Genomic DNA, 25,668 nt, shown 5'->3' with positions numbered 1-25,668 from the left:
TGGATTATGTAAACATCTTACATTGTGAAACAAACATTTTTTGCTAAAACTACTTACATATCAAAACAGAAGGAGTATAATTCTTGATTTTAAATTTAACTAGAAAACTTAAGTGGTTGTAAATAAATCTGCTGAGATATGTTTCTTATTGATCGTACGTCTAGTATTCAATCGTGAAACTGAATCATGTGTTACAAATTTATGAAAGATGAAGAAAGGCGATAATAACAACAAGCACAATCTATAAACACGTCACATTTATGAGATTTTTTTTTGCTTAGAATTTATGAGAGTTTTTTATATCACACTTATCTATAAACCCCATCACATTAATGGGTACGTTGATATGAATTTTTCTAAGTTGGTGTGAAATCTAAATGAGTTCGCAAGATGTTTAAAAGTGGCACTATATAAAATTGACATAAGTGTAGGAATATCTCAAGTTCCAATATACAAAGTCAGCATAAATGGATCAAAAGCTTAATTAATTGACGTAAGTTTAAGGTTGAGAGAAGAGATGGGAAGAAGAAAGAAGAAAAGGAGCAATTCAATGAAAAAAGAGTGATAAATGTGAAGAGACAGAAGGGCACAGAACTTTTCTGCGCATTGCATAAAAGATAGCCTGATGTGATAGGTCATGAAATCATTTTGTAATCGATTGCTTTATGATTGCTTCTTTCTTTTCTATTTTCTTCATTTTATTTTAAATAGAGAGCGCATTTATTAACAAGTGAAAAAGTTATTATTGGGTTGGAATTTGTTTTTTCTCTAAAGCTGATCAAAAGTAGAAGAGAGAAAAAGTATATATTCAATAAACAAAGTGCTTTTCCCAAAGCTTTTTTTCCTCTCTGTTCTCACTTATATAAATAAATTATTTTCATGATAAAAATAAATATAAAAGATAAAGTCAATGGAAGAAAAAGGCAAAAGTTTCAAAAAGCTGCAAGATGATGAAGGTATAATAATGACTAAATGATAATCGAATGCATGCATGCATTGCATTGTCCTATGTCCACAGTCCACACAACACATACCATAGTGCTGACTCGTTTATTTCAACCCTTGAAGCATTTACTTCTCTTTTTACTTTTAAAAACCTTCGGCGCATTCACTTCACAGTTCACAAACCTTCTCCTAAACTATACGCGTGTGTGTTTTTTTCTTTAATTCCAAACTAGGTGTGTGTGTGTTTATGCTCCTTGTTGTTTGAAGAAACCCTCCATTTCAATTGGCATTGTTCACGAAAGGCAAACATGAGATAACAAATCCAGTTTTTCATTAAGATTTCGAATATCTGTCCCGAATTCAAGTTTATTATGTTTCGTCTCTTATTCGGAGAAAGACGATCAAACAATTCCTTATATACATGTGTGCTTTTCTTTAATTCCAAACTAGGTGTGTGTTTATATACACATGTAAACATGCATGCATGTCAATCTTAAGTTCTTAACATATAGATTTTTACTTTAACTTGTCTGGGTAACCGATGTATAGTACCAGTTAGTTACATGAATGAAAGTTTTAACACCAAATTGCAAGAAGAGCTCTCAACCATTAGATTTTGGCATTAAAGTTTTAATCCTATGTTTAGCAAAAAAAAATGTTTTAGTCCTATCAGCGCATTTCGTAATAGCTTTGAACTGTTAATATTTTAGTCTGCTGTAAATTACTTTGTCAATCTTAAATCATAAATAGATGAAAAATTGATTAAAAAATATATCTCGAAATTTTTGATGACCAAATTAGAAGTTTTTTCCTCGACAGTAAATTGGGATTTAAACCCGATTATGGGAAACCAAACCTTGAATAAAATAATACTTTAAAGCTAATAGTTTTTTGTTTTTAATTTCATACCTGACTTAAACAAAATGTTGACGAACAGAAAATAAACTATCTTCCCATACTTTCTGAAAAATGAATCCAAACTGAACTCATTTTGTTAGTTTCTTAAGATGAATAGTAGTCATAATAATTTAAACCAAATACGAAAAGAACGAAAATATCGAAGTTTCAAGAAAATGTTTCCGAGAATCAAAGTAGCATAAGATAAATTGATTGGTAGTGTACTCTCTGCGTGTTCTTACTTCTTGTTTAAGTACGTTAGTTCATTGTAGAATAGAGTTTCAAAATTATTATTTTTTTTGCACAGAGTTTCAATATTTAAAAGTTATAAATTTGAGTCCATTAAGCTAAAATGGGCCAAATAGAGTGTGCTAAATGTCGATTCGGCCGGTCTAGTTTGGGTTGGCTAGTAACGGAGGAGCTTGCAACTTGCGATTTTGGTTTCTATAAAAAGTTTAAAGTTCAGATCCTCTTCATATTCTAAAACTGATATTTGAATTTGTAATAACATAATATAGAAATAGAACAAGTTCTAAGAGTTTAAATCAAACACACTTAAACAAAGAAGACAGAACGAGACAATATAAGAATGACACATGAACTGATATTAGAGGTTCCTTGAAGCTCGAGTTTTCTTCATTCATGGCTTCCAGAGGATTGTAGTTTCAGCAATCATGGAGGTCACAGTGTACGGATCCATGTTGGACGCTGGCCTACGATCTTCAAAGTACCCTTTCCCAGCTTGCTCAGTGTCCCGACCAACTCTAATCGATGCCCCACGGTTGGCCACACCCTGTACAAACCAGTTAAGTTAGATCATGCATGACTTAGGCTCATGTGATATGAATGCACACTTTGACATGCTATGAAATAAAACTATTACCCATAAGAAAGTGTTGATATCGGCAGTCTCGTGTTTGCCAGTGAGGCGACGCTCGTTGCCTTCACCATAAGCAGAGATGTGTTCCTTGTGACGCAATCCAAGCTTCTCTATCGCTTTCTTTATCACCTCGTACCCTCCATCTTCTCTCATCGACTTTGTACTGCAGAATACAAGAAACCAAATTCATAAAAACAAACAAAAACCATATAAAATGAATCAGAGCAGATCTTGAAAACACAAAGAACCTGTAATTTGTGTGCGCTCCTGCACCATTCCAATCTCCCTAAAATAGAAAAATCAAACAGAGTAATTTAGTGAATTTGAAAAGAACAAAATTTGGTTATATATTTAAAGTTATGGTAAAAACAAACCGGAATTGGTTTAGGGTCAAGAGATAAAACAACTCCAGCCAATTCTGTGATCCTCTGTTTTCACATAACCAAGAAAAGAGTCATTAAAACAGAGTATATGAAGAGATAAGGTTACAGGGTGTATACATAACCTTGAGTGTGTTTATCATATATACCTCGAGGATGTAACGAGCGACCCAGACTTGATCGGCGGCAGCGATTCCAACCGTTGGACCGACTTGGAACTCCCACTGAAACCCACACAAGATTTGTTTTAACGGTTTGATTTCTTGTTCTGAACTCAAATCAATATGATAATGAATCGGAAGAATAAAAAAGAGTGACTGGTAAGTGTTAAACCTGTCCGGGCATGACTTCTCCGTTAGTGCCACTGACATTGATTCCGGCGTAAAGACAGGCTTTGTAATGAGAATCTACTATGTCTCTTCCAAAGGCTTTGTCTGCTCCAACTCCACAGTAGTACGGTCCCTGTTTTCTGATTTTTCATTATTATTTTTGGGTTGAAACTCAATAACGAAAGGGTACGTTAATGTGAATAGATTTGCTGAAAGTCATTACCTGAGGACCTGGGAAGCCGCCAACAGGCCAACCTACCGGCCACTTAATATCCTTTTGAAGCAAAGTATACTCTTGCTCAATTCCATACCTAAATTTCAATAATGAATGGTTACTGAAAATAATTACAACCAAAAATGAAAATTTATTGTCACTAATGTCATCCTGAAAATTTAGACTAACCAGTGTGTTTATGATCAATTTACTTTTATTATATTTTTAAGTTATAAGAAAATGTAACAACTATCAAAGTTGACTAGGGCATGTTATACCATTTACATTTAAAACTAGCATGATGATGTCAACAAATATAAGGGAGTATGCAAACTTAAACTAGTAGTTTTCAAACAAAAATTGAAATGAATTTCTTTTTTTGGCAAACAATTGAAATAAAACTTCGACTAAGTATTTCATTTAGAAGATATATACCATGTTTCTTCGGCGGCAACGCTGGGGTCGCTAAAGATCTTAGCTGCAGCATGCCTTTTGTTCGTCGGAATCGGTTCACCGGCCGGTGTATATGCGTCACACATTACCTAATTTTCAAATCAATCCCAAAAACAAAAAAATGTTTAATTTATATAACAAATTTGAATATTATTGTTTTCATTGTGTAATTGAGTTATTACAAGGATGTTGTTGCCTCTTCTGAAGGGGTCTTTGAAGATAGCTTGAGGGCTAAAAAATACATAGAGAAACCACAATCTTATTAATCCACGATTTACAATTTTATCTAGCTTATTATATGTATTAATTTATATTGAAACATACTAGAGGATGACTTCACTGTCACTGCCGGGAGCTTGGCCGGTGCTTGAACCGTCATAGTTCCATTTCGGTAACTCCGATGGATCCTTCACTGGTCCGGGCAAAGTCTGCAATAATAATGAATATAATCATTCATTTGCTTAAGTTCTTAACATTATTTCAAAGATGTATTCATCGTTTTATGCTCTAAAAAACAAACAAAAATAATATAGTTACCCTTGCTTTGCTTCTCATATCCAAGCCTGATCCACCAATCCTATTCATTAAAACCACAATATATTAACCAGAAGGTTCAATCAGTCCAAAGTCTTTCAACGTTCTAGTATATTGTTTAAAAGTTTTAACTCATACATATTCAAAAAAAACTCAAGGAAGAGACGTTTAGAAACAAACACAACTCAAACACAGAAGGCAAAGATCAACCAAAATCATCCATCTACTAATATAGACTGAATATTATTTGATAGAGGTGAATGAATTGTACGGACCATATGTACTCCGCAATGATCTTCTCAGTGTAATCGGAGAGATCGAGATTGATCAAATCTGCAAGTGCCGACATTTTCTCTAGGAATCTAAAAAAAAATATTAGCTTTGTTTTGTATAACACTAAAGAGATTCCTGCAAGTGTATATATAGCGAGAGAGAGAGAAGGGTAGGTGTGTGTTTGACTATGCTATGAAAAATGGTTTTGGTTCCAAGACGGAGAACGCGGAAAATATAGGCTATTATTGGAAATGCGAATTATCTGAAGATTCTGGTTGATTCTTGAATTACAAGATTCAATATTCGAAGAATCTTTTTTAAAACAAAAGTTGTTGACCTGATGTCCCGATAAAGTTATCATATAAAAGTTTCTCACCGAACCAAGTTTCTCGTGTATATACAATCACAAACTAGTATTTACGAAACTTTGAAATATGCATGTATTTTAAAAAATAATTGACAGTTTTTAGCAATAAATTAGGTTCTTTCACTAAATCTTTATTAACTACGAAATTGAGATTTATCTTTGAGAATCTCTTGGAAATGTTTGTTCTCATGTGAATCCAAACTAAATAAGAAAAAAATCAAAATTATTTTGTGCCACAAAATAATTTAGATATTTTCGGCCCTCTATTTGGCTGCTTATGAAAATTTATCTTCGATATTTTTGGTGTGTGGATGATTTAACTTTTGAACCAACAATCGAGTTTGAATAATCACAATGAAAAAGATGATTGCGTTTACACTGAAAATACGTGACCACACTTTTCCGCAAGTCATGGGGACTCTAACATTTGAGTGGTGAGCCATAAGCTCCCACTAATTTGAAGATCCAAGCTTTATCTCTTCTCAAGAGTCTTGTTTTTCTCAATTCAGAAAAAACAAAAAAGAGTCTTGTTTTTAAGGAATCTCTCACCAGCAGCCACCCAAAAATATTAGAATTATTCTTGGGTTCACCCCCTAGTATAAACCTCTAGTTTCACCAATCAATAGGATTGTGTTATTTCATATTCGATATCTTTTAAAAAAAGAAACAAAATATTGTCAAATTATATTATATTTTTAAAATTAAAAGGTAAAAATAAATAAATAAAAAAATAGTAGTAATTACAAAAAAAAATATTTTTAACGTCATCAGCAAAACATTAAACCCTAAATCCTAATCCCTAAACCCTAAATCCTAAACCCTAAACCCTTGGGTAAACTCTAAACTCTAGGATAAATCTTAAACTCTAAATCAAAATCAATAAACACTAAAACACTCAAGGGTTTAGGGTTTAGGATTTAGGATTTAGGGTTTAAAGTTTTAAGGTTTAGTGTTTTTATTTAGAGTTTAGGATTTACCCAAGGGTTTAGAGTTTACCCAAGGGTTTAGGGTTTACCCAAGGGTTTAGGGTTTAGGATTTAGGGTTTAGGGATTAGGATTTAAAGTTTAGTGTTTTGCTGACGACGTTAAAAAAAAATTTTTAATTTTTTTTTTTCTGTACCTGCTATTTTTTTCACTTTTTTATTTTAAAAACATAATATAACTTGATAATATTTTGTTTCATTTTTTAAAAGATATCGAATTTGAAATAATGAAATACTATTGACTCGTGAATTTAGAGGTTCATCCTAGGGGGTGAACCCAAAAATAACTCAAAATATTATAGTATGTTATTGAAGTTTTAATAATATCTACCTAAACCATTACTCTGTATACAATATATATACTACTGTGAAAATGCTTAAAATATACTATAGTAATTATATACGTTTATTCATTTAAATTCTTAAGATTGACTTTTGAATTTTTATTCCGTGAACACAAAGATAACAATCAAAAGATTTTCTCATTGCTTAAAATTTTGATCCTAGTATTACTATTTTTTGCTAATTGGTCCAACACTTCAAGTATCATTTGCGGATTCTAACTAGGCTAAGTCTGGCTGATTATGTCCCACAAATAAATAAAAGTAACTAAATCAAAATACAATCAAAAAAATAATTTACATATCCGAAAATAAAATCTATATAAAAAGAAAAGAGAAATTTTCTACGATAATCAATTTTAGTTTATTTTCACAAATGAGCACACAAGAAAAAAATGACCAAAAGAAATTTTAATGAAAAGTAAATATATCATTATACACCTCTAAAGTAAATATAATTCAAATTTTTTTTTTAAATTATTTATATATCTATTAAGCAATGTGTATATGAATATATTGTCTGTTTAATGGAACATTTTTTGGTCATTTTCTTATTTTATGGTTCTTTTATTGACAAAAACTTTAAAAATACTAGGAAAATTGCCGAAAAAACAAAATCAATCGATCATTAGAACATTAACTTATTTCAACATACTCTAACTAGTTTAATATAATATTTTTTAAGGATAGTTTAATATATGTTTTGCCAAAGACATATATATATATATATATATACAATTAATAAGATGGTTATCAAATCCAAATTACAGAATAAATCAGTAAGTTTTTAATCTTAGAAATATAAAAATAAAATATGATATATATATATATATAATGCCCTTACAAAAATAATTGGGATAGGTCTGAAGTCTGAGCAAATATTAGGTTTGTGATAATAACCAATTATTGCAATTGGTTGGTGGGTAATTTTATGTCCCGTGACTTTGGGGGTTTTTTTTTTTTTTTGTCAATACTCCTCTTATTTTATAACTATAGATATACGTATTAAAAATCGAAAGCTCTATATTTTCACTGGTGGGGGAGTGTAATCCTCTAATCACACATAGTCACAACTTGTATTTGATAGTGATGATATGTGGACCAATGGTTTGTTGTATCAATCCAAATGACAAATGTTTTTGTTCCTATCTTCCAATTATTATTAATTTTAACTATAAACTATTAGTAATTTCCCTGGATCATACAATGTACACCACCATGCATGATTGATAACCGAATAGTAGTGTTTCCTACCAATATAGAAAGCTATATTTTGATTTGCATAATTACATGTATGCCACAGTTAGCAGAGTATAATGTATTAGCTATTAGTTTAGTGGTAGATCCGAAAATTTAAAGGTTTTTAACTTGAAAGTTTTAAATCAAATTCCCATTTCATAATAGCTATCAAATTCTTTGACGATTGTTGACGTGATAGCGTCATCTTGTTTGTTGAATAGATGGTTAGAGTTTTTATGGGCATAGTTTTGTTAACCGCGGATCATATGGTATAAACATTTGTTGGGTAGGAAGAACCATTTTTTTTTTGATCAAACCAAAGATTACTTAATACCATAACGTCATTCTACAAACGAAGCAGAGGAAGAAATCGCAGACAGGGCTGCTTTAGCAATTAAGTCAGCCTGAACATTAGCTAAACGCGGAATGTAAATAAACGAGATAGAGGTGAAGGAACGAGCCAACATAACAATGTCATGGAGCACGCCATTCAGAGCCACATCCTGCCCTTGAGAGTTCAACAGCAAAATGAGATTCTTGGAGTCAGAGTACATAATGATGCTACTGACATGAGAAGACACTGCAGCTGCAAGTGCCGCTTTTACCGCCAAGGCTTCGGCCACCAGAGCCGAAGGCACAAAACGTCGGTGAGAGGAGGAGCATTCGATGATGGAGTTGTTGGCGTCACAGAGTTGCCAGCCCATTCCACAGTTCCCAGTTGAAGAGTCCCAAGCTGCATCAGAAAAAGATGTCCAAGTATAAGAGTTAGCAGTTGGTACTAGGCCTGGGCATAAAATCCGGAACCCGAAATCCGAACCGAATCCGAACCGAAAAACCCAACCCGTTATCCGACCCGAAATGTAAAAATACCCGAACGGGTCATGTAGGGTGGTACAAAAAATATCCGAACCCGAAGTGTTATTAACCGAACTCGAACTGGTAACCCGAAAAATCCAAAATTAATAGTTAATATAAATATTTTGAAATATATATAAGTATTTCAATTATTAAATTCAATATTTGTGGTAGTATGATATATAATAATAAATATTAAAATTTTAATAAATAATTTAAGTACACAATTAGTTATAAATAAGTATTTTATAATTTGCTCATTGAAATAAAAAGTCTACTCTCTATAAGGCAATACATATTGTTTACAAATAATGTTTGTTTTCATGCTTGATTTAACATTTTATTGTTATTTTATCAATTTATGTGTGATAGATTAATTTTTATTTAATTTAGATGTTTTTCTTATGTTTTGCTTCAAAATTTTTGTATTTTACTTCGGTTATATCTGAACCGAACCGATATAACCCGAATTCGTATGATATATGATTACTTTATGGGTTTTAAGACGCAATACAATTTTGAACCGAACCCGGAGTGTTATTATCCGAACCCGACCCGTAGTAATAAAATTTTAGTATGGGACCTATGAGCGTAAACCCGAAAACCCGAAAATACGAAAAACCCGATCCGAACGCCAACGGGTACCCAAACGCCCACGCCTAGTTGGTACACATGTTTGTTGAACCACACACTGTGGTAAGGAAGGCTTTGAGACATTTGTGTGAGCTGCCCTCAAAGCTCTAGCGTCTTGAATAGCTTTAAGAACTGTATCTTGCTCTGAGAACCTCCTGTTCTCAAATAACAATTTGTTTCTATTGGTCCAGAGAACCCATAAGATCCACGAGTATAAAGGCGTAGACCCTAGTCCTATGGGCGGTAAGGAGATCATCTTACGGCATTGTTGAAGGAGAAGCGCTATCGAGGTTGTTGCCGTGCCATTTGGTTTAAACAAGCAGGGAACAAGTTCCCAAACGGGCACTGCAGTAGAACGTGTATCTCGGTCTCTCGCTCGCCGCATCTCTTACAAACAGAGTTCACCACTAAACCTCTGTTTTCCAGAACAGAGCCTACTGGTAGCGCCTCATTGTTAGATTTCCACAAAAAGTGCTTGATCTTAGGGGACGTATCGACTTGCCACACACACTTCTTCCAGTTGAAAGCGTGATCTTCCGGTGATCCATTATAGAGTTTAGCTACAGCATATCCCGACTTGGTTGAATACGCACCAGAGGTCGTATGAAGCCAGACACAGTCATCAGGTGCTGGCAGAGCGCTTGGGATTATTTTCCGGATGATCTCTTCGTACTGGGGGAGGATTCGTCAGATCAGCTCCACATTCCAGTCGTTAGTTCCAGGTAGCACGAGCTTATCAACACACCATTCACTGGTTTCAGTCGTTGGGGGGCCTATTGGTGATAAAGTTTTCGACATTGATGTTGGGGATGGATTTACATCCTCCTCAAGGCCCATTAGATATTGAACTAGACTCATATTGCTAGGAAGCCCTAGGCTTCATCTTTCTATAAATAAGGAGCTACATCCTTATGAGAAAGATCCTCTTCTTCCCATTTTAGACTTAAAACACTTCATACAAAGAGCTTATTGATTCTTAGATTTATTTACACTTGTAATCATACATGTAATATAATCTTTAATCAATAAATTATTTTTGATGTTCATTTTCCATTTGATTTCTATGTTGATTTCTCTTAAGCCTCAAGAATTTAAGAAATCTATTTCTTAAATTCTTCATTGTATGAATCCGACAAACACACCATTTTCGGTTCAAACAGTTGGCGCTAGAAGGAGGGGGCCAAAGAGAACAATCTTGATAGCATATCAAACTTGAGAAAACCCTAGATCTAGGGTAAAAAAAAAAAAAATCAACAATGTCGTCTTGTTTCTTCACCAATACACGGCTTTGGTGAGGGGAAAGTTCGAAGCTTTCTTAGCTGTGTCTGTGCCTCGATCCATCGCCATCCGTGGAGGACCATAGATCGACAACGTGGAAGCCGTAACTGCGATGGTTCTTCCTCGAGCTCGAAGCCAAGATGGAGACAGCAATGGAAGACCTCGACATCCTCTAATTCGCGACGGCTGTTCCGTTCCTTCCTCTCAAAAAGAGTATGTGGTGTTGCTTCAGTCTCGATCCGCCGGTGAAACTTTCGGGACCCGCCAGTGAAGTTGGCGGCATCGGGCCCGCTTCTGCGCAAAGTGGATCCAGAGCTCCTCGTTAAGCTTCGAAGCTCCGCTCCCCGTCTCCCAAGGATCAGCTCCGTTTCGAATCGCTGCTTCGGAAAGCTCGAGACTTTATCTTGGCAAAGCTAAAGTCTTTATCTTGGCATCTCGTTCTTAAAGACGACGAACTCATCCCGCCACGGTGGCAGAGATGTGGAAGTAGGCAAGCCGCGTACAGCTCTCGGCGACCTCGGAAACTTGTTTCTTCTTCAGATCAAAGATGCTTTGATCTCGTTAAGCTTGGAACTCGGCAAAGGCGTCTCGTCAAAACCATCTCGGCATCTCGTTATCAAACGCTTCGGTCTCTGCAGTCACGGCAACTCAACTCATGGTTCTCTTACATATGGATTTTGGTTTCATCGGAATGGATAAGAACGCTGCTGGACTATCTTTCTCTCGTTCTCAGCTTACACCTTCCGGTTTGTTCATCATAAGATAGGATAAGCTGTTCGAGACTCTCGTTCTCGGATGTCCAAAACAGAGCCATCCGGGAGAAACGGGGAGAAACGGTGACAAGAGACTACGAACAGACGTGGAGGAAGAGCTCAGACGTGCCTTCTAAGTGTTTGGGGACATATATCTCGTTCGGTAATGGTCCTATGCGTCTCGTTCTTGGCGAGTTGAAGATCTTGGTTCACATGATTCTACTCCCCGCTCAATCAACTATACATTGGACGTGGAGAAGAAGCTTCACCTCGCTTCCTATTACAACGCTTCACCGATTACAAGCTCGTAACTTGATCACGGTTCATACAACTGATCACTCACACCCCTTTTCCTACAAGAGACTGAGGAAGAAAGGAGTTCGAGCTCATCGTCTCTTCTCGGCAAGCACACCTTCAAACTCTGTCTCCTCGCCGAGTTTGATCAGTGAAATTAGCAGAATGGAGGGTCATGACCAAGGGCTCGCCACTTTGGTACGAGCAGCGCATCAAGTTTATGATCTCCTCTTGACATGACAGAAACGAGCCCAGAAGCTTCCCGACTTGTTCGAGGGAGAGCAGATCTTCGGAACAGGAAGCGTTGAGATCAAGAACCTCTCGAAGACAAGCTTGAATTGAAACGCCTCGCCGAGGATATCAGACGTCACCGTTATCGTCGCTCTCGGCATCTTGTTCTTGCGGATAACGAACTCGTTGAATAATGCGTTTCTCCAACGCCACGACAAGGTCAATCACATGCCGAAAAACACAATAAGATAAGTTTTCCTAACAACCTTATCAAATTATTATTATCCTTACGGATTTACAAGCTTTAAAGTGTCGTCAAGTTATAGTTTGCTTCTTTAATAATTTATTATCTAACCACGTGATTAAATATTTACGGAAGCAATAGCAACTACAGTAGCAAATTGACTTGTGTTCCAAGTCATCTAATTTGATTATGTCAACATTTTACGGCCTGTAGTTGCTAACAAGTTTTAATCTTTTTGAAGCTTAGTACTCCGGTAGACCTGTACATCATCCCGGTGTCGCAACCCGTCTCACAAGAAAGTATCTTTGAACTCGTTCATTACTTTGTGTGATCTTGGCGAAGGATGTAACCAGCTCGGTCTCATCTTTACGAAATCACCGTCACAGAAACCGTACGGCGCGTCACACCAACAGCTAGTTGCCGACAAACCTAACCTTCTGAGGGGCGGTGACAGTAAATAAATCATCTCCTCACACTGATCTACACACGATCTCAACGCGAGACTTCGGGTCGGCAATAGTTCGGTAAACGTGTACTTTAGGCACAAGTTTAAATTGAACTTGCTTTTTATTAGGCACGAGTTTGCGGTCGACTTGCTTATTGTTACACACGAGTTTACAAAAACTCATCTTTGGCTAGGCATGAGTTTACAAAAGCTCTCCTTCTACTAGGCACGAGTTCTCAGTAAACTCGCCTCTGTCTTAGCATGAGTCAAGTAAACTCGTCTTTCGCTAAGCACGAGTTTAAAGCAAACTCGCTTTTTACTAGGCACAAGTTCGAAATAAACTCGCCTAAACCGTCATAGGCATGAGTATGTCTAGTTCATTGTCTAATAAATCCTATTCGTAAACTTTGCAGAGATCGATTCCATCTCTCTCAACGAACTTGGGGGGACTTACTGTTGGGGATGGATTTACATCCTCCTCAAGGCCCATTAGACATTGAACTAGGCTCATATTGCTAGGAAGCCCTAGGCTTCATCTTTCTATAAATAAGGAGGTACATCCTTATGAGAAAGATCCTCTTCTTCCCATTTTAGACTTAAAACACTTCATACAAAGAGCTTATTGATTCTTAGATTTATTTACACTTGTAATCATACATGTAATATAATCTTTAATCAATAAATTTTTTTTATGTTCATTTTCTATTTGATTTCTATGTTGATTTCTCTTAAGCCTCAAGAATTTAAGAAATCTATTTCTTAAATTCTTCATTTGAATCCGACAAACACATCATTTTCGGTTCAAACAATTGAGAGCCACGGTTCCCTCCAGATTCCAACTCCTGCTCCTGATCCAATAGACCATCCTAGACATTTCCCTAGCAGGTCCCGTCCCACCAATACTCCACGCCAGTAAATGGTCCACCCATTTACTAACCATTTGGCATTTACTACTTTTGTTCGTCCACATATGCTCGTTGAGTAGTATGCCCCATGCAATCAAATGGGCTTCAAAATAATAATTCGAATAAAACCCCAATCTCTATAATTTGTATGAATAAATTTTATGGGCTATCAATATGAGATAGGTTCACGATCTACAACTAGCTTTACTATAATATCTATTACCTGGGCTGAAACTAAACTTGAGGCCTATCAATACCATTTATTTTTGGGTCGAATAACATTGTTCAAAATTTCAAATCTCCCTGGATTTTACATTTATTACTATTTTAAATATATAAATCTCTCTGGATTTTACTACCTTCATTAATATAAATCTCCCTGGACCTCCCTATATTTTAAACAATTTAAACAGTTAGAATGAATGTTTAATATAAATTTGTATCATATAAAAATATACATATTACTTAAATATTGTACATGTTAATGTATCTGAATACTAAATAGACTATGAAACTACCAGTATTTGCTTTGATTAGGGATATTTGCTTGATTTGATTACTGTTGAATGAACTATGTAAATTAAATTGGTTGGTAAGCTGTTAGTACAAAACTATATATCATGTCTTGGGATTTTTGCTCTTATATCATCTTTCTTTTGAGGTTGGGACGTTCATCGGGTTTAGTTGTACGTAGTTGTTGTTTTGATTAAGTTATTTAAAGTAGTTTTATTTTCATGGTTATTTCTATTTTCTTTATTTGACCAAATATTGGAAATTATAAATATACCCTACCACTAAAAATATCTCTATGTATATATAATTTTTTAAAAAATATTATTCAATGTTTATTCCACCTTGATTAGGACAATAAGTTGAATATATCTTAGACCACAAATCATAAATATTCTCAGTCTTATACATTTTGTTCTTCAAGTTATTGTTACTTTTATTTCCTTTTACACCTTTCTCTTAATATTTATGTATGATCCATAATATTTTTTAAAAAAGATTTTTCATTAACTAATGTATTTATTGTAGTTTTAAATATATTATAGTTTTCGTGTACTTGATTAAATTTTTTTGGCGTTGGTGGTATTTGAAGTGGTTGAGAACCTGAATGGATATTTACTTTCGTAAAGTTTTTGGTGTATGTTTAAAAATAAAAATTTATAAAGGCTTTTAAATCATATGAATATAATATTCAACACACTGCTGTTGACTGTTTATATACTTAAAATTCGTTGCTACTTTATAAATTATCACAAGGTACATAGGGTAAAGATTGCTTACATGATAATATAACGTCCATATCGTAATGTGTGTTTTTTTTATGTACTATGTATTAAGAAATAATTAACACATTCAATAATATTAAAGAGTAAAAAGCCCTGTCAATTGTTCATAGTATAAGCCCAAAGTTAAACTCAAGCCCAGCCAAAAAAATAAAACCCAGAGACAATTGTCGGCATGTCAGAGAGTGACTTTCCACGTGGATAGCCTAGGAGAGAGACAAATATATTTATATATATATATAGATATACATAAATGATATATTACATGGTTTGATAAAAAATGATATATTACACAATAAGAATTAAAAAAAACAAAGGAAACAAAATTATTTTTTGATAATTTTCTTGCTTTAAATAAAATAAAGAATATTTAAAAGAGAGATTCTCTAGATTTCAGTAAAAGATAAAATTCAAAAAATAACCTTTTCTTTCCATTCACAGCAGACTGAACTGAATTAGTGCCTCTCTCTCTCTCTCTCTCTCTTCCTTCATCATCTTCTGATATAGCCGGCGAGATATACAGGTATATAGATACATTGGACTATTAGAGAGGGAGAAAAGTAGGATTTTCTTCCGTGATTTTCTCTTTCTAAACACTGTTCTACACGCAGTCAAAAAACATACAAAGATTTTTCCGACAAAATCTCTTTAAACTCATTTTCCTACTCGATTTCAGGCACTGAAATAGAGAGAGCCAACCACTGTCCGAAAGGATTAAACTTTTGGCAAGAAGAAGATGAAGAACAAGACCACTTTAGGTCTCTCCGTTTTCTTCTTCCTACTCTCTCTCGCCACCGTGACATCAGATCTAGCAGCTGACAGACGAGCACTAATCGCTCTCCGTGACGGCGTCCACGGCCGTCCTTTACTCTGGAACCTAACCGCGCCGCCGTGTACTTGGGGAGGAGTCCAATGCGATGCGGGTCGGGTCTCAGCTCTCCGGTTACCCGGCGTGGGTTTATCTGGACCACTACCAATCGCAATCGGAAACTTAACCCAGCTCCATACCGTATCTTTCCGGTTTAACTCCTTAACCGGTCCAATCCCTCCGGATTTCGCTAACCTGACTCTACTCCGTTACCTTTACCTCCAAGGAAACGCGTTTTCAGGCGAGATTCCTTCGTTTCTCTTCACTTTACCTAACGTGATTCGAATCAACCTTGCGCAGAACAACTTCTCCGGTTCGATCCCGGTTAACGTCAATTCGGCGAACCGGTTAGCTACTCTTTACTTGGAAGATAACCAGCTCACCGGTCCGATCCCTGAGATTAAGATCCCGTTGCAACAGTTCAATGTGTCGTCGAATCAGCTAAACGGGTCGATACCGGATCAGTTATCCGGTATGCCCATAACCGCTTTTGAAGGTAACTCTCTATGCGGTAAGCCGTTAGCCGCCTGCTCCGTCACCGGAAACGGGACTGAGACTACCGGAAAAGGCAAAAGCGATAAGTTATCAGCCGGAGCCATCGTCGGAATAGTGATTGCGGGTGTCTTGGGGCTTATCTTACTCCTCTTGCTCCTGTTCTGTCTCTGCAGAAAGAAGAACAAGAAAGAGAACAATGTGGAGTCGAGAAACATCGAAGCAGCAGCTCCCGTCCCAGCCTCATCAGCAAAGGAAACGTCGACGGTGGCTAACGTCCCTCCTCCGGTGGCTACGCCGTCGTCTGGTGCACCGGTGAGTAAAGATCTAACCTTTTTCGTGAAATCGTTCGGGCAATTCGATCTCGACGGATTGCTGAAGGCGTCCGCGGAGGTTCTCGGTAAAGGAACGTTCGGATCCTCGTACAAGGCGAGTTTCGATCACGGACTGGTGGTGGCTGTGAAGCGGTTGAGAGACGTGGTGGTGCCTGAGAAGGAGTTCAGAGAGAAAATGCAGGCTCTTGGATCGATCAGCCACGTGAATCTCGTGACGTTGATCGCTTATTACTTCAGCCGCGACGAGAAGCTCGTTGTGTTCGAGTACATGTCGAGAGGAAGCTTGTCCGCGTTATTACACGGTACAAAAACGTTTTAACTTTTGAATGTTTGTTTTAGTGATGTCATAGATAAGTTAATCTTTTGGGATTGACAGGGAACAAAGGAAGTGGTAGAAGTCCGTTGAATTGGGAAACGAGAGCTGGTATAGCTTTAGGAGCGGCGAGAGCTATTAGTTATCTTCATTCACGTGACGCGACAACGTCTCATGGGAACATTAAGTCTTCTAACATTCTCTTGTCTGAATCCTACGAGGCTAAGGTCTCTGATTACTGTCTTGCCCCTATGATCAGTCCTACGTCTACGCCTAACCGTATTGAAGGTTACCGTGCTCCTGAAGTAACCGATGCTCGTAGAATCTCTCAAAAGGCTGATGTTTACAGCTTTGGTGTTCTCATTCTGGAACTACTCACAGGTACACCACATAGATCTTGTTAACTGTATTTTTGGTGAAAATGTGATTTAAAGATTGAATTTTGTTTTGTAGGGAAATCTCCAACGCATCAGCAGTTAAGCGAAGAGGGAGTAGATTTACCGAGATGGGTTTCGTCGATCACTGAACAACAATCTACTTCAGATGTGTTTGATCCAGAGCTCACAAGGTATCAAGATGGGGATAATGAGAATATGATCAGGCTTTTGAAGATTGGTATAAGCTGCACTGCTCAGTATCCAGATAGTCGTCCTTCAATGCCTGAAGTCACGAGGCTCATTGAGGAGGTTTCTCGTTCATCTGGTTCACCAGGTCCTTTGTCTGATTGATTTTTTCGAGGTGGGGTTTAAATTGATCGATTTTCAAAATTGTTGGTCTGAATTTGAATTCGTTTAGATAGTTTGTTGAAGTTTAGTTGAAAAATACGTTCAATGTTTTTTTCTTCTTAATTTTAATTAGTTTTGAAAGGGGTTTATCAGCTGTTAAATATATCATTGCTAAAGTGTGGATTCAAAAAATATATATTTATTTCTCTCAGACCTATTATTGACTCCTGCTCTCTAACCAAACCGACTATGCAATAAAATGGCATGAAGAAAGAAACCCTTTATCAAAAGGGCTAAAGTTCAATGTTTCTGCCTTTCTTCAGTTTCAAGTTATGTTTTTAAAGGTGACTAACATCATTACCGGGGTTCTTAAATTTTCTTCTTTTTTTTTTCTGATCTAAAAAAAATAAAAATGAAAGAAAAATGAACCAAACGCGGACCGCCACGCGTCAGTGAAGCCCGCAAACAGTACAAAGACCAAAAGAAAATGTCACTTAATTAACAAATTTTTCTCCTCGGTTTTACAATTTTTGTGGTCCTCCTTTAAGATTCTACCTAAGATACACCAATAATCTTGTTCTAACACTAAGTATCTAAATAGATATTACAAAGTCCATGTAATAAGTAAAACTTTAGGTAACGGCTCCAGGTAACTTTAGGTAACGGGTCTATTCAAGTTCTTAGCTGAGTCTGCAAATTTAGCTACCCACCTTTCAGATTCAAATTCAAAAAAAAAGATGATTTGGTAAGGCCATATTTAAAACATAAGTTTATTTAACTTTTCTTTTGCCATTTAAAGTAGATTTCAAACGAGTCTCAGAAAACAGTTGAGGACTTAGTGTATGAGATAATTATTTGAGAGCATCATTTATCTACAATATACTTGTCTTATATGGAACAAAGGTTGTTAAGAACAAGTTGTTGATTATCGTTTAGTTTGGAACTTTAAGCAAGATCGATGGGAGTTGATACCTCCACATCAACACTTAAAATGTTTGGTCGATCCTGTCAATTTTCATATCATTAAAGTTACATCAAGTTTATCGTAATCAGCTAGGTTTCTCAAGCATAATGATTACTTTACTGTCTTTTCTTATAAAGTTTTTATGATTACTCTTACTTGTTAACTCTTTTATTTATTTTCTAATTGGATTCATCGACATCCCAAACAATTTATGAAACTCTTAAATTGTCTCGTTGTTGTAGCATTTACTAAAGAAGTTAACTATGTTTAGGTAGATGTTAGAACCGTAGCTTTTAATATTTTGTGGCAGAAATCATTTTGCACCTAGTCATGGATGCAACATTTTTTCTTTTGTTCTACCTCATATCCATGTGGGTTCACATGCACATGTGTGTACAAGTAAGTGTATTTATTTTATTTAATTGAGACAAATACCTTTGCCCAAGAAAATGCCACATATCTAATCTTATGCTTACCCTGTCAAGTCCATAAAAATATTGCAGCCTTTACAACTAGTGGTTCAGTTTCCGTGAAATCATACTATTAACTTTTTCCAGCTCATAAAATCATCAAGCGATCATTTATTCCTTATATATATTTTTTTAAAGTGAACATGGTTGCCGAATATGATTATGACTTCTTCTTATCGTATATGAGAAAAATTAACAGCCATACTAGTATATACCAATGAGCTGGGAAAATAAACTAATTGGGAAAATAAACTAATTGAGCTGGGAAAATAAACTAATTGAGGTGCCATCAAATGTTCGATCACGAAAACATAGATGCTATGCATGTATATATATGTATAGAAAAACAATTATACATATACTCGTGATGCTTGAAAACATATATTTCTCGTGAGATTTCTAAGAGAAATGTTTAAAAGTTTGCTTGAGACCGGCATGGAACGCAACATGGCCACCTCACCAAAAGAGGACAGGACGCGGTTTCTCTCGGTGTCTATGTCTATAATTATGCCAACGATAAAAAGTAGAAGCATTGGTAAAACATAATGCAGTGGGGGAAATAATTGGCATGCATTACTCTGATCTTTAACCACCTCTACACGACTACACATATATGCAGTGGCGCAGGTGGTCAAGGAGGAGGGGGGTCAGCTGACCCCATGAGTATTAACCACCTGTTCATTTTATTAGTGTAAAATGGAAGATCAAACAATAAGTAAAAAGGAACATGAGCTCCATTGAATCTGTCCACATATGTATATTAAATCAACCAATGAAAACAGTAAGATATGTCACTTCAGCTTAATTGCATTGGAATCGCTTTTTTCCATTATGCCATTGAAACACGAGTATATAGTATCTCAGCAATAAATTTTCTAAAAAATCCTTTCAGTTTCCTTCGCAAGATGATACCTATTCATTTTCTGTAACGATGGAGATTGATGTTCCTTTTTTATAGGCCATAAAAAAGCCCAAGGCCTTGCGGATTCGCAATCTCCTCTCCTCCAAAGCTTATGCTGCTATGGCCTCTTCTCTTTCATATCCATCTCTTCCTCTCCGGTGAAGAATTCGCTACTCCAGTCTTCCTCTACCATCAACATCTTCACCAGCCACAATAGCTATCTCCCTGGATAAATCGGAAAAGCTATTGGTGCGCCGTCGAAGGATTGTTGGGAGTAAACGTTCAATGGTGTATCTTCCTTCTCTTATCTCTGTTAACCTGATTACATAGCCTTCTAGATTATTTTCTTTGGTTGTGATGAATTTTAGGGATTCCTTGTGACGATCTCTCATATTAACAAGCTTTATCAGCCGGAGAAGCTGCTTCTATATTTGAGGTCATACGATGTTGTTAAGGCCCGCATTTTATTTTTTATCTGGTTGTTTTCGAATTCCCAAAATTTGATTGAGCTTTGTTTTTTTTTTTGTCATAAGGCGAGATTACAAGTTTGGATCAGACAAGGTTATAATTGATGGGCTACAAATATTCAAAATGGTCTGATTCATTTTCTTTAAGTTCAACATCTAATGGCTCTATCTCCCCACTTCCCCTGATTTGATTGTATGTTTGTATTATCTGTAATGGAAGTGTCCATCTCTTTCCAGGGATCACGTTTACATGGTATCTTTTCATATACACAAATAATCATTCCATAAGAAACTTTTAATCTTTCCACCGATTGCTGTAACTTTTAATCTTTCCACCGATTGCTGTAACTTTTATACAAATAGATTACTATGAAACATGAGGATTCAATGCATCTATCACGGACTATACTGCAAGAAGCAATCGTTTGTGTAGAAGACAAGCAAATGAGTGAATTTTTCTTCCATCTAATCAGGAACCAAAGGATTCCAAGCTCCAAAGGTACATCAAGTGTAACTATATTTATCTTCCTTTAAAGCTTTGCATTGCTTATATGAATCTTCTACCTTAGAGGCTAAAGATGCATGCCTGAACTACTCATTAGAACTTTCAGGATGGAAAATCTAATTATTTAGGGCTGTACTTGGCTGAAATAACTTGTGCAGGATTCCTCCAGACGTGTGGTCAACATGAGTAAGTTTAACTTAGTATTTGTTAGGATTGCAGAGCCTCATTTTTTAATCCTCGCTCCTTTATACCTAAATGTCTGCTCTATTGAACATACTTACATTTCCTTTTCCTGGACGTCGTGGGATCATAAAGAATTCAAGGTTAATATCAATGGTTTAGTTGAGACTGCACCAGTTCCTGAAGAAGTCTAGAATATCCACTACGGTACTCCTTGGCCCAGAAATATTGTGTGCGATGATCCTGCCATGAACAAGGTGATATGCTCTGAGGCGTTTGTTGTTCATTTTGTTATATGTGTTGTGTGTATACATTACTCCCAAACTTATCTGTTTATTTTTTCATGTTACTCATGTGAAAAGGTCTTCCTTGGAAACAAAGGTCTTAATGATGTAGAAAACGCCGAGCTGCCTAGGCTGGTTTATGTTCTCGTGAGGAGAGAGCCCAACTCACCATCATAATAAGGCTGAAGAAAACAAATTTATTGGTAAACAATTATGCTTAATCTTTGATTGTATTATTTAAACTGAAATATAATGGTCTCTCGCAAACTTAACTATGTTTACTACATCAACAATAGCAAAGCTCTTAGAGAGAAGCAATGTGTTACCCAAAGGATCCTTAGTCGGAAAAAAGATTTGTTATGTTTGATTCCCTCAACAAGAACTATTATTTACAGCACTTGAAAGTTGACCAACAGATGAAAACAATGTTTTTCATGACTATTTTTAATCCCCCACAACAAAGAGATTTCTTACGGTAAAAATATAACATATATCAACTCTAGGGTCTCAACTACTTGTGATTTTCAGTATCATGTCCTCCGCACAGGTTTTTCAAGGATCTAGAAAATAGAGAATCTTAGTTTGGAATCTGGGACATACACAGCCGGCTTTGCAACTCTTGAAGTAGTGTTCATGAACATCGCTAGACGTGCTAAACTCAGTGGTTGATATCTCATGCATTTATAAGTTTTTGCTATCTCATTTGAGTTTATACAAGTCATTTTAGGATGCATTTAGATTTATATATTGCATTTGTGTGTTCATTTGCATTTGACAGAGCTAAAGTGCACTTTAGAGAAGTTTGGGACAAAATTTTGAGGTTATGGTTGCAATTTACAATGTATGGGGTCAGAAACGGAGTTATCAAAAGTTCAGGGACCTGTCTTGCAAAATCTCCAAAACCCACCATTGGAGAGATCGATTGTTCTCCGGATTGGTTGACGACGATCCCGGCGGCTACCACGGCGGGTTAAGAGCAAGACGACGAGGATGAGCACCGGTGAGAGCTAACGACGACAATTGAGCTCGGGATTGGTCTTGCCATAACTGAGAGAAGTTGCAGATTCGTGGAGGAGGAGCCGCGGCAGAGAGCTTCGTGGTGGAGCAAAGCAGGGGAGACAGAGACGACCAACCATGATCTCCAATCTCGAGATGCAGAGCGGCTTCATGGCGTGGACAAGAGAAGCGGACTTGCGGCGGAGAAGATGGATCGTGTGATGGCTTCAACAGACCATGGAGACCGCAAGTGATCTTCGCGGCTAGCAGCGGGTTGCGGCAAGGTTTCGACGAAACCATTTAGTAGATTTCGCAAGCTGTGGCCGCGACGTGAAGTTATCAACCGCAGGTAAGCATCGCGAGCATCAGGTGGTCGCGGCTGTGTCACGACAGATTCGTCCAGGGCGTTTCGCAGGCCATGTTCACGACACGTGGAGGTCGCGGCTTATGGGCTGATTTCGCTGGCTTTGATCGCGGGCAACGGGTGGTCGTGGCCGTGGTCCGAAACATTCATTTTATCATTTTACCCTTTTGTTTCTAAGCTAGTATAAATACATTGTAAACTTAATCTTAAATCATATCTTGTTTTCTATTTAATCAAAAGCTACTTCTGGGTGAAAGATATCGTATTCTTTTGTGTTTACTTGATTGCTTTGATCATTAATCATGTTTAGACTTAGATCAACTAATGATTTAGTGTCTACCATGATAATGAGTGAGTAGTCATTTTTGGATTCATGGGTTAGGATGATTAGGATGATTAAGTGATGATCTAGAAAGTTTAGAGTAGATTAATATGTTTCTATGCTTGATCGAGTGACCTTAATGCTAATCTAGAGTTGGCCATTTTAAATTAAAAATCTAGATATTTTCATTGCCCGGGAGGTGTTCTATGAAATGTCTGAGCCAACTCAACATGCTCTTAGCTTACCCTACCAAAGGCATTTGATGTTAGGGGAGTTAAGAAAGTTGAATGATTTGTTCTTAATGATTGCTTGATTGACACAAACCAAAGAAATTTGATGTTTGATCAATGAGAGTAAATGAACTTTTGTCTTGACAAAGAACTTGCTTAGAATTGTTATCTAAACTTAGGAAATTGTGTTGATTGAATCTTTGCCATTTTAGATTGAATCTTAGTCATTTGAAATCAAATTCCCATACCCATGATTCCTCCTTTGTCCATTTGCTTGAAAGTTGCTAGTTAATTGTGTTAGAGTCTTGTTAGCTTAATCAAATCACTTCATTACATTGAATGCATTTAGCTTAAGTATGAACCTGAATTCTCTTTAAATTGAAATACTTAGAAATGGATTGACATCTAAAATACTACATTGATTTGAATTAGGATTTAAATAAAGTCCGTATCAAATTTGGCGTCGTTGCCAATTCTAAGTTGATTTTGACATTGAGATTTGGTACTTGCTTGAGACTAAATCTTATTTTCTTATATCTAGTTATTGATTCTCTCTCCTAGCTCTTTTGAATGTCAGGTGCATGAACTTGAGGAGTTGAAGATATTAGAGCTTTTGAAAGGGAGATTGCAAAGAAGAGAAGAAGAAAGGAAAGCTCATTTGGACATAGTTGAGCTTGAGATGGAGGGGAATCAGCGCCAACCTATAGCTATTGGCACCTATGATCAGCCCAATATCCATGGGAGTAGGCTGGGTATCAGGGCACCAGCTATGGAGAACAACAACTTTGAGATCAAATCCAGCTTGATCAACACGATAGAGAACAACAAGTATCATGGTCTTGCTTTGGAGGATCCACTTGATCACCAGGATCAATTTGACAAGTACTGTGGTTTGTCAAAAACAAATGGTGTCTCTGAAGATGCCTTCAAGCTGAGATTGTTTTCATTCTCTTTGGGAGACAAAACTCACACATGGGAGAAAAACCTTCCAATTGACTCTATCACCACTTGGAATGAATTCAAGAAAGCCTTCCTCAACAAGTTCTTCTCTACCTCAAGGACTGCCAAACTTATGAATGAGATCTCTGGATTTCAACAGAGGAATCTTGAAGGTTTTAGTGAAGCATGGGTAAGGTTCAGAAGCTACTGGTCTCAATGCCCACATCATGGTTTCACCAAGGAGTGTCTGCTCAGTACCTTCTATAAGCCAACTGGATACTGCTAGCAATGGTTTTTTCTTGGGGAGAAATGAAGTAGATGCTGAGGAGCTTTTAGAGAAGATGGCTCAGAGTGAGTCAGTCTAAGTGATAACCATGACAGGAGCAATATAGATAGTGGAGGAGATGATCAGAACACAAAGAGAGAGTTGAAAGCTCTACAAGATAAGATGGATTTGTTTCTTTCAGACAGAGCCAAACAAGAGAAAGTAAACTTTGTTGGTGAACATAAGCAAGAGAAGATAGTTGTGGTTAATGAAGTTGATGGTCTAGAAGGTCAAGAAGAGATATGTTTCGTTAATGCTAATGGGACATGGTACAAAAAGGAGCCTCACTTTCAATACCAAAACAACTACCAGCAAAAGCTCTTCTACAACAACCAACAAGGAAGTTACCAAGCTAGCCAAAACTACTCTCAAAGTTTCTCCTCCAAAGGAAATCAGTCTACACAAGGCCAAGTCGGATCTTCTACTTCTGCTCCACAAGAAAGTAACACTGATGCAATGTTGAAACAGATCTTGGAGTCTCAAACTAGAAGTGAGAAGCACATTGGATATGAGTTGAAGAACCTTCACACAAAAGTTGATGGAAGCTACAATGATCTCAACAACAAATTCTCAAACCTTGCCTCTCACTTCAAGGCTTTGGAGAATCAGTTTGCCTCTATGCCTTCAACCTCCAAGCGCCCAATGGGATCTCTACCAGAGAAATCAGAGCAGAATCCCAAAGAGTATTGCAATGTTATCCTCTCTACTTCTTCTTCTGAGATTGAGTTGAGTGATCACGAGAAAGAGGTGGATCAGATTGAAAGCCTCTTGTATAGAACATAATTTGTTTCCCAGGCTGCAGCACAGCTTGTGGATAAGACTGAACACAAGGCTATGGAGAGGGTTAAGGCACAAGCTGAACTGAAGGTTACAGCAGAGATTCTGAAAAGAGATGAGCACAAGGCTGAGAAACAAGTTGAATGAGAGGCTGTGCAGAAGCTAAAGGAAGTTAAGTTGGAAGGAACCACTGAGGTTGAGCAGTCACCTTATGATAAGCTCCCATTTCCACAAAGAGTCCTCACCAAAGCTCAAAAGAAGGTGATTTCCAAGTTCAGAAAAGACATGAGTGTTGTAGGAGTCAAGCTTCCAGCAATATCAAATATGCATGATGATCATGTCGAAATGATGCTCATCAAGGACATTCTAGCTCACAAAGAAGAAGTAGGAGAGCTCCTAGACATCTCTACTATGCAGCTTGATCCACAAATCACACCAAAGTCCCTG

General features: G+C 36.7%; 2 protein-coding genes, 1 long non-coding RNA gene and 1 other non-coding gene across 8 annotated transcripts; 2 read left to right on the top strand and 2 right to left on the bottom strand.

Moving 5' to 3' along the window:
* Positions 1–2,318: 2,318 nt before the first annotated feature.
* On the bottom strand, positions 2,319–5,348 carry LOC106372226 (glutamine synthetase cytosolic isozyme 1-4). The gene is made up of 12 exons (XM_013812393.3): positions 4,908–5,348; positions 4,636–4,675; positions 4,423–4,526; positions 4,281–4,329; positions 4,081–4,187; positions 3,655–3,742; positions 3,436–3,564; positions 3,252–3,326; positions 3,097–3,150; positions 2,971–3,008; positions 2,726–2,885; positions 2,319–2,635 (listed from the first exon to the last, which is right to left on the bottom strand). The coding sequence occupies exons 1-12, from the start codon at positions 4,979–4,981 to the stop codon at positions 2,483–2,485; spliced, it is 1,071 nt and encodes a 356-aa protein (XP_013667847.1). The 5' UTR covers positions 4,982–5,348; the 3' UTR covers positions 2,319–2,482.
* Positions 5,349–15,144: 9,796 nt separating this feature from the next.
* Positions 15,145–17,714, top strand: LOC106372227 (probable inactive receptor kinase At5g16590). Its single transcript, XM_013812394.3, has 4 exons — positions 15,145–15,287; positions 15,441–16,761; positions 16,836–17,153; positions 17,226–17,714. The coding sequence occupies exons 2-4, from the start codon at positions 15,501–15,503 to the stop codon at positions 17,498–17,500; spliced, it is 1,854 nt and encodes a 617-aa protein (XP_013667848.1). The 5' UTR covers positions 15,145–15,287; positions 15,441–15,500; the 3' UTR covers positions 17,501–17,714.
* A 1,884-nt stretch (positions 17,715–19,598) lies between these two features.
* Positions 19,599–25,125, top strand: LOC106372228. Of its 5 annotated transcripts, XR_007329012.1 has the most exons (7): positions 19,599–20,552; positions 20,663–20,798; positions 20,911–20,990; positions 21,120–21,241; positions 21,347–21,471; positions 21,816–21,932; positions 22,047–25,125. It is a non-coding gene; the product is annotated as an uncharacterized LOC106372228 (long non-coding RNA). The 5 variants fall into 5 exon arrangements; XR_007329013.1 differs by lacking the exon at positions 20,911–20,990; XR_007329010.1 differs by having other exon boundaries at positions 19,599–20,798.
* On the bottom strand, positions 24,247–24,353 carry LOC125593563. Its single transcript, XR_007329466.1, has one exon. It is a non-coding gene; the product is annotated as a small nucleolar RNA R71 (small nucleolar RNA).
* Positions 25,126–25,668: the final 543 nt, after the last annotated feature.

This window comes from Brassica napus, chromosome C9, assembly GCF_020379485.1.
Source record: "Brassica napus cultivar Da-Ae chromosome C9, Da-Ae, whole genome shotgun sequence".
Classification (NCBI taxonomy): Eukaryota; Viridiplantae; Streptophyta; class Magnoliopsida; order Brassicales; family Brassicaceae; genus Brassica; species Brassica napus.
The sequence above is the reverse complement of the archived record's forward strand: the minus strand, read 5'-3'. Positions and strand labels throughout refer to the sequence as shown.